We start from the raw sequence: 9952 nt of genomic DNA on the forward strand, positions 1-9952 counted from the left end.
TGATGAGAAAAGTCAACTTTCATCCACACCAAATTATTGCTGACGCAACTAGCTTTCATTCAAAATCAAACAACAGGTATTTGGCATACACAAAGTACATACATTAATTTTATATACTACGTGGGCTAATGCATCAATTAACATGCTACCTTCTAAATAATCACACCAAGCATATGAAAGACAGGAAATACAACGTTAGTATGTATTGTCTATTGAGTATATTGTTTTAATAGGAATAAAGGAATATCTTTTGGCAGAGAGTCAATAAAAGTTTGGGTGTTCTTTGCACAAGAAAAAAAAACACATTCCTTTGTAATGCAGGGAGGACGAAAGGGGGAGCTGTCCGGGGGTCATGAGAGTGTCCAGTTCGGCATGTATCTGTGAGACTTCAACGCCCAGTCTCATCATAAAAACGTCTCTCCTGGTTGATACAATCATTGAATTACTGCGTTAAACGATCAGGATATATCAGGGAGGGTCTGTGCTGGAGCCTTTCCAGATGCCACATGCTTTGTACTGTTGATTATGCGACTTTTATTTATGGTAAACCGGTCAAGAACAACATTGAATTCCATTTCAGATGTCCCCTCAAATTTATCCTGGGTTTTAGAGGTCTCCTAAGATACGGAGATTTAGGGCAGGAAATCGGCCAGCCAGTCAAATGCAGATGCTTGGAGTGGAAGTCTTAACTCCTGCTAAGGAATGTGCTGTCTTGAAATTATTTTGTGTGTGTGTCCTGCTCTACAAGGCATTACAAAAGTGATATATGCTATTTTCTGGCTGTTACATTTTTAAAGCTCGTTACGATCAAAACAAACCATTTTTATATTTATTGTGTGATAATTATTATTATTAATAATAATTAAAAAAAACAGTTTGCATTATACATTTTTACAAGGACACAACAGTGTCAGCATATGATTTATGAAATGTATTTGAAAAAACAAGGGCTGCAATTTTATAACAAAATCTATTTAGTCAGTTAATCCTCTTGATGTCACATTAATGAATATTAATATCGGTTAATATAACTTATCTCATTTATTTTCACATTTCACTTTAATCACAAAAGACATAGACTTTTTTATTTTATTTTGCTGTCTTATGTTGAATTCTGGGGCCTTTAGCGTGCCAATAGTTGAAGTCCAAGAATCTTGATAGAAATAAAAGTCTATTCACTGTGAACTTACTCTGTCTTTTTGTCTTGTAGGGGAACTCTGGAACCAGGACTCCTGTAGGAAAGTAACAGTTGGTTCAGATCCCATCAGGACACTACTTGCCTTGGAGGACTCGGTCTGGGCTAGCTGTGCTAACACAGTTACTGTAGTTGACGGCTCCAGATTGTCCACTCAGGTAGACTCATAATTTCAAAGCTCTATGTTTCACGGGCACTTGGCCAACACTGACTGACAAATTAGCTTGTGTGTAAAGATCAATACCGAGGAGCCGCAGTCCATGTGACCAGGGTGTCTCCTCCAGGTTTATTTATTTTTAAACCACACAGGATGAGTAAATAGTTCTGACAAACTCATAATCTTCTCCGGCTGTCTCAAATATGAAGGCGCCGTACCCTGGGGATCTACCCCATGGGCCTCCATAACCCTGAGCCTTCCTTTAGTTCTGCCTTCTTGGGTTTTATCTCTGGATTCAAACATCTTTTTTATCCTTTGAGATTTCTCTGGATGCGCCCATCAGAGAGGAGATTTGAGCTAGTGGTAGGTGAGTGGGCCCCTGCTGCTTTTCGGTTGATCCTCCACGGTTCAGGCCAGTGCTCTGTTTTGTTCGACTGATTACATTGTATCCCTTTCTCTGTGGAGCCATGCAGGCCCAGCAGCTGGAGGGGGAAGCATCTCCTCTACAGCTGTAAATCTGCCTCCTTGAGACTCGTGGCAAAGTGGCGTACAATGATGTGTCGGTGGGATAAGCAACAGAGCCTTTGCGAATTTGTCTCTCTCGTCACTAGTTTTTAGGGAAGAATTCCACACTATGCAGCGTGCCACAATGTTCCCCTGACCCGAAACAATTGAGGCCACTGGATCGCTATTGATGTAGAATGCCGAAAGCATTTAAACCACAGTACTGCGGAAAAAAACAAACAGTGGTGGTCGGGCATGTACGCACTATGCAGAGAAAACCCTGCACATTTTTTTTGGACTGCAACCAACTTGATTTTCAAGTTTGGCTCATTAATATGTAAGCCCTCTTTACACCTGTTAGTAAAGGCCACGAAACGCCAAACTGACATCTTAGAACTAGATATGATGAGTGCGTGAAAAAAGTTGCATTTTTTCACACCGCAAAGACTACAACCATTGGCCAACTAGCATATACATTCTGAGGAAACAACTATCTGTATCAGCAGGTGGCAGCAGTGTATATTCATTATTCAAAAAGGGAAAAATAATCTAGGACTGACAGCCAACTGTGTCCAACTAGTGCGGACAGTGCAGACCATACCGCAAAAAGCTGACAGGTGCTCAAAGACAGCCCAAGGTTGGCCACCCGCTACACGGCTTGCCGTGTAATGGCCTAAAGATGCATCAATCAAACATCTTGACCTAACATGAACATTATGGGATGTGTTTTGAGAGAGCGTACGAAAACAATTGATTCAAACTTCACTATGTTGTGCCAAAACACACAGATTACAATGAAAATCCTTTGCATTTGCTTCATTTCCCGCTCCCTCATAAGCAATGGAAATGGTTTCATTCATTCAGAGGGCCACACTCTGCTCTTCCTTAGAAAGTGATGTATATTTTTACAAATGACGCTTTTCCACTGCGTAGTACGACTCAGTTCGGCTCAGCACGACATAGCATGGCTCGGTTTGGCTCAGCTTGTGTTTCCACTGCCGTTTAATACTGCTTTAGAGTGGGCGGTATTATTCACATGTCGTTATAGTTGTGCCGCCTCTACTGCTGGCACTTCTGAAAAACCACGTTCATTCTGCGTCACCCCATCAAGCTCTCGCTGGATCCGCTCCTCGGCTATCAAAAAGTACCAGGTACTGTACCAAGTGGAAAACCCCCCAAAAGTGAACTGTACCTAACGATACCGTGTCGTACCATGCAGTGGAAATGCGCCAAAAATAAGAGGGGAGGGTGTGAACACAAGTGGTCACAGGAGATGCATTTGAAACACGTTAAGACCAAGTGTAAATGGTAATGTGTGATCACTGAAAGCGCATCTTAATACCAGGTGAAAACAGGGCTGTAGAACAGTATCCTTTCAGAACAGTAAAAGCCGAAGAGTGAAGTCCCACACACGTTGCTCTCGTAAGCACTGTCACCTAGTATTACTGTGGACTAATGAGGGGTTAGATGGTAGGTGGAGGCGTGCTGTGTTTTGTGCTTTCCTGCTGTAATAAACTGTTGTAGTGTCTTGGGGTGAATCGGTGGAGGCAACTTCTGTCTCTGTGTGAGACTCAGTGACTCAGACCATGAGGCCCAATTTATACACGTGTTGAGTCATCATAACTGTAAATGTATACAGATTTTTAGAATGTCTGCACAAAATAGAAAATAAAAGGTAAAAACACTTACCTAAATATTTTTAAAAATAATAAAACAGCAATAATTTTAGATTTTTAAAAAGTAATTTATTTCTCAGATGGTGAAGCAGCCATTACTCCAGTCTTCAGTTTCACATGGTCCTTCAGAAATGATTCTAATATGCTGATTTTGATCGTGCTTTGTCAAGTAACCTTTCTGACTATTATCAGTGTTATGTTATTATTATCAAAAACAGTTGTGCTGCTTTGTTTTTGTGGAAACCATAATGCATTTTTCCAGAATTCTTTGAATAGAAAGTTAAAAAGAACAGCATTTATTTGAAATAGAAATCGTTTGTAATGATATAAACATATATACCCATTCACAACAGTATTATAGATGGATATAACCAGTTGATAGAAGTATTCTTCTGGTTACTTGTCTCTGAAGAAATAGTCCAAGCAAAATAAAATGAAAACAGAGAGTGAACAAGAGCAAAGGCAAGCACTGCCGACAAGTCAATTAAAAGCGAAAACACATCAAAGGCAGTTTCAGTCTCCTCCCTTGCTCTCAAACAAAAGAAGCTCCCTTTGGCAAGGGCACGCAAACAGGTGCTAATCCCTGTCCGCTAGTGTGCAGAGGAGAGAAAGGTCTCTCGCACCCACCTCACCCCCTCCATCTAATCTGCCTCAACCTCAGACTGGAGAACTAGCTGTTTGTAAGGATTCTCAGGGCTCCTCGGTAGCACCACAGACCTCAGGGGGCTGCGTGCAAACCCTTGATAAGGAGTGCAGCTCCCTCATGCCTCATTAGAGGATCAGGCATGAAATGGCTCCTCTTTCCCTGTGGACTTTTAAAAAGGTGTTTGGGAGGGGGTGTATTGTTTTGTGAGACAGTGGAGCAAGGCTCTGCTGTGAATCACTTTGAAATCAAAGAAACTGGATCCTGAGTCATTGAAACCTTCATGATGTGTGGCCCTTGAACCCACTGGTCGGATGGTGATTTTGAAGGCACAATAATCCTGTCCATTGCAGAAAAAGATAAAGGAAGGAAGGTGTTCATTTGCTTTGGAGTTTGCTTTTGTGTTTGTACAACTGAATACATTTTTATAAAAAAAAAATAAAACGGTAAGCAGAGATTCAGATTACAAGCATATTTAAAGTGAAGCTTCTGAATAAGTCCACCTTTTTTTTGTACGTTAGAAGAAACGAGAACAACTAACATTGTTGTGTAAAGTAACGCTAAGCTAAAGTATACTTTTTGATATTGTGTTGGTTTTGCAGCAGCATTAGATATTCTGGAATGCTCTTCTGCTTGAGAACCGTAATGCTGGATCCCCATAAAACAAGTATCCCAGTGTTAGGAGACTATTTAGAATAAGCCCTATGAAGGATTACAGCATTTTGAAATTTTAGTCTAGCAAGGACTTTTCCTGGAAGATTAGACAGAATAGTACTGTACCGTATCTGCAGTCTGCCACTGACACTATGGAAGCCTGTTTCCTCTTTATATCTCAGACTTTAAATTTATATGTCATATAGTTCACAAATAACACTTGGATCTTAAAACATGACTTTATATCTCATATTAGTAACTTTATATCTCAGAATGTGTCATTATATCATAATTTGACTTATAGTGCAGTTTATAATTCTCACAAGTGGAAATATTTATTGTAATTTTTACTCATAATCTCATATTTATGACTATATGACTATTTAAGATACGTCACTATTAGTTTTTTTACTGCGACTGAAACAGGCTTCCATTTGACTCATAGAGAAACAATATTTCTACAATGATAACATTTACATTTACATTTAGTAATTTAGCAGACACTTTTATCCAAAGCAACTTACAAATTAGGACAATAGAAGCAATCAAAATCAACAAAAGAGTAAAGATTACATTATAAAGAGTTATGATTAATTATTAATATTCCCCCTTAAGATAATTTGCAGCAGAAATGGTGGAGAACCTTGGCATTGTTTTAAACATTGTTGCAAGCAGACTCAGTAATCAATCTTATGTGTTTGTCTCATACGTTTTATTAACTTCTGATAGTTTCTGATCAAACAGTACAGAAGTTATTCAGTGCTATAATGCATATTCAAATCGTATGATAATAAACTAACCTGATATTAGCGAAGAAATCCTAATTTCTGTTGTTAGTAGAGTGTAGTAAACTTTAGAACCATTGTTCTGCTTTTAGGGAATCACTCCTAAGATTCGATATTTATATGATTAATTGAGATTAATCAGAATGTCCAATTTATACCTTGTTAACGATACCTTATTAACGACTTGTCCAGCAAGCATTAAAATCAGCCCGTTATTTCTTAACAATTTTGTTTATCTTATTCGCGGCAACGATAAAACAAACCAAATAGTTAGTTATCAAATTCATGAGCGTAGGTAAACGCGATCTTTGGCAAGTAATTAAGATTTGGAAATCACATAGCAACAGACAAGAGATTTCTTAATAGAATCAAAGTTTATTTCACTACTCTAACACAATACTAAGCTAAATGACACAATCAGAAGACGTAACAACACACACACATTCGTTGCAATGAATTGTTTTGATCTGAAGAGAGTTTTAGGTTCTAATGCTCGTTTTCAACCTGAGGGAAATCACACACACATGGAACTCTTCTGTCTTTACTCTTAAAAGATAAATACAACCAGTTCCAGCAGATTTAGGAGATATTGTCTTACTTTCCTGGCTTTCAGTTGAGTTCAATTCTTTCCCGGTCCAGGAAAGTTTGTGCGTGGATTGGCGGCTTGGTCGGTCATTGTCAGGAGAATACTCTTCAGTGGTTGGTTGGATTCGTTCTGACTTGATGGCGCTCCCAGGAAGTTGGTTTTAGTTTCTGAGGCTTTAGATGTTAAAGTTCTTTGGAAGTTTGAGTCTTGATCTCAGTTCACCGCTCGATCATGATGTTAAAATGACTGAGAGCGCCAAACGAGCTGAGCTTAAGCTTAAGCTTAAAACTTTTCTTTCCAACAACCCAACTCTGAGACACAGTTGGGTATCTGTTTTTAACGGGCCGATTTGGGATCCACCCACGGGCGACTGATCCAATCGCCCTGCACAGCTTCTTTCCGTGCATACATTATCTGCTGCCTTATTTAATAAAATAACACACATATCCTAGCAGATTCCTATAAGTGTCCTAATTTGTACATTATGATGGGAAAAGACCATTTTCATCCATACTAGATTATTGCTGATGAAATCACCTTTCATCTGAAATCAAACGCCACGTAATTTTGCATAACCAAAGTACATATATCAATTGTATCCATTACGCGGTTAAGCCCTAGATGAAATAATCCTTACTTCTAAATAATCACATCGAGCATGTGAACTGAACACTAGTGATCAGATAAAGTTATACATACAAAGATTTCAACAATACCATAAATTCCAATAACACAGCAAGCTTATACATGTCATGAAAACCTTAATATATGTTAACAATATATTGTATATATTGTTTTCGAGTATATTGCTTCAATAGCAGAAACTAGTATAATTTGTCCCTTTTAAAATACTTGAGCAAATCATTGCGTCTCTTTTTCTGTCAGAGAGTAAAAAGTTTCTCTTTTGGAGAGAAACGCGAGGTCACGAGTGTCACTTTCGTGGAGATCTGGGAATTGTCTTAGCCGTCTTCCCCTGCAGATAACATCATTGAATTACTGCATTAATGGAAAGAAAAATCAGTGAGGGTTTGTTTCAGAGTTTTCCCAGATGACAAGGTCTTTGCCCTGTTCGACTTTATTTATGATAAATCCGGTCGAGCACTGAAGGTTCTCTTCTTTAAAGACATCCAGATGTTCTTCTCAAATATATTCTGGGTTTTAGAGGTCTCCTGAGACCAGAAGATTTAGGACAGGAGATCAGCAGGAGGGAAGCTTTGATTCCCGCTCGAGAATGTTTTGTCCGAAATTGTGTGTGTGTGTGTGTTCTGGTTTCGACCAGGTTCTACAAGAGCGTAAGCCTTATCTGACGAAGAAATCTCATACTAGCAGCCCGTTTAAATGGTACCAGAATAAATTGGTCTGATCTTGGGCAAAGAAATCCCCACTTTCAGCACTGTTGTAGGTGATCTGAGCGATGCTCCTCATTTCACCGATTTAAGGCCTTATTATGTGTTACGTATCATTGTATTCATATTGATCCGCTCATGTGAAACATTTACGTCAAATTAATGGTGTTATTCTAGTGTAGCTAACTAATTCACCATTGCCTGGGAAGTGAACATGCTGTTTTGATTTGTGAATGAGTTGCATGTGACGTCATGACTGAGCACACCTCATCTGACCACATGTGAGTTTCCGGTGCATGCTCACAGCGCAGATCAATCTCTGCTCCGCTTGGGCTGTGTTGTGAGCTTGCATTGGTCTCCTAACAACACGTGACCCCGTAAGTGTGAGCAGACTCTTCCGGGTTATTTTGATAACAGCACCCACTTCACAGACCTTTGTGTAAACAAACAAATGCGTGTAGCCAAAGCTAGCTCTCCAGCATCCCTAAATGCATACAAGCTAAAGCCCTCTACCTCAGCTGATAGCTGTTAGTACTCAGCCAACATTTTAACAACACTTTAAGACACGTGCGAGTGTAGCGTGTAATTTTTAAACCAAAGACTACAGACTTTGAGACCTTTTGGTCTGAGGGACTTTGATTTGAACTACGCTGTTAAAAAAAATTTAAAAAGTTGCGCCAACTTAAAATTTTAAGGCAACCAGCTTTAGCAGATTTTTGAGTTCTCTAAGGTAGGGTGCTACCAAGGAAATCTTGAATGGAAGTGTAAGCCTCACATGTCAACAGACTATGCATGGCTCTTTTGAAACTTACAGACATTTGCTACACACTGTTTAAATTGGCACTGCTGCGCATTGGTTTCCATGACAATGACTTGTCACAGGAAAAACAACTCCAGATAGTGCATACATCGTGACACCGGACTGTAGACAAACCACCTGAGCCAGTTAAGCTAACACGGCCTAGTGGCCCTTCAACTTAGGCTAAGCTAACTAATAACTTCAGCAGGTATCATCATTCACTTGAAGCCTTTAACTTGTGGGTATACAGTGTGAAGTGATCTGACCCATTTTCATTTAAACATATTTCTGTTTCCTGATTTCTCACTTTTTCTTTCCTTACCTTTAAGTCATCTCAGCTAATTTCACCTTCACTATTTTAGGTGTATCCCCTCCTGAGGGCTGTTCAACTAAATTTACATTTACTTAATTAAATCTAAATTTAATTACATGTAAACTGTTCAGTTAGTGAATATTTTGTCTTATAGATATTGGGAATTGTTCAATAGCACATTGACTAAACCTTATGGAAATACATGCCCATGGTGTGGTCTTGAACGCGCAGCAGCCATGACCAACTTTGGAGTGATGGTCAAAACAAACCTAGCGGTTAATTAAGAGTGCGATTGAGTATTCCCAATTTCAGGTCACTGCTGTTTTAATCACTTATTTAAATGTTCTTTTTTTTTTTTTTTTGTGTTATCCTAATGATAATAGCAGTCAGCTATTCACTTATGTATTCTTTATCTATTTTATTTATTTACATTCACCCCTCTTGTTCTAGTTTGGTTTTGTTTCCTCGTAGAGTTGGAAGGAACCAGAGACACGTTTTATTGGTCATTCTGTTTATTCCCAACAAGTGCACTAAATTCTACGACCCTGCTACACGAGTAATCTCAATGACTACTAGGGCATAACTATAGTCATAAGCACTGGTAACAAGCATAATCCAAATAGAAAAGCTGTCCTCCTTCATTTTCCTCTTTTTCTTTACTTCTTAAGAGATCTAGCCTGTTGTGATCCATCAGGACATTCTGAGGAATATTTTTTTAATACTGAGTAAAATAAAATAATAGAGTTTAATACCACTGGAGTTCATCTTCACTCAACCCTGGAATTCACCATTTTTAAAACTTAAAAATTTGTAAACTTTCCAAGTATCGTTCCTTGCACCACACAGAGGTTTGTTGTAAGCTATCGTATACTGTGCTTTGAATTAGAGACTGATGGTTCTTTCAGATGGTCAACTCAGCCTCATTTCCCATGATTCTGTCTGGTTTCATTCATCCAGTCTCACTTACCCTTCCCATGTACCATGTATGTGTTTGTTTAGTGTAGTTATGTGTTTGTGATTTAGTTAATAAAACTTTGTGCACAATACATACAAGTATTTGTTTCTGATTCCCTGCTTGCAACAAAGTCAATTTAACGATTTCGATGTTGTTACATGCTCTGAGTAGTACTGTACCTTAAAAAGGGTATTTCTCTTACCTTAGAAATTAAGATTTCTTTGAATTCATAAATAATCAATACTGAGCGTTCACTAGACGACCTTATCAATTGATTGTACTGTAAATTCTGCTTTATCAAGCTAATTCTATTAACTTATCCAAATATTATAATTAATT

At 38.6% G+C, this 9952-nt stretch overlaps 1 protein-coding gene across 2 annotated transcripts in view; it reads left to right on the forward strand.

The window, feature by feature from the left end:
* The window catches only part of LOC306854714 (rho guanine nucleotide exchange factor 10-like protein), a 143636-nt gene that overhangs the window by 112897 nt on the left and 20787 nt on the right, over positions 1-9952 (forward strand). For both annotated transcript variants that reach the window (XM_079392948.1, XM_079392949.1), the window contains one exon: positions 1211-1353. In XM_079392948.1, the coding sequence (XP_079249074.1) occupies positions 1211-1353 (143 nt within the window). The remainder of the gene's footprint in view (positions 1-1210; positions 1354-9952) is intronic.

The sequence above is a fragment of the Barbus barbus genome (genome assembly GCF_936440315.1).
Source record: "Barbus barbus genome assembly, chromosome: 35".
NCBI classification, from domain to species: Eukaryota; Metazoa; Chordata; class Actinopteri; order Cypriniformes; family Cyprinidae; genus Barbus; species Barbus barbus.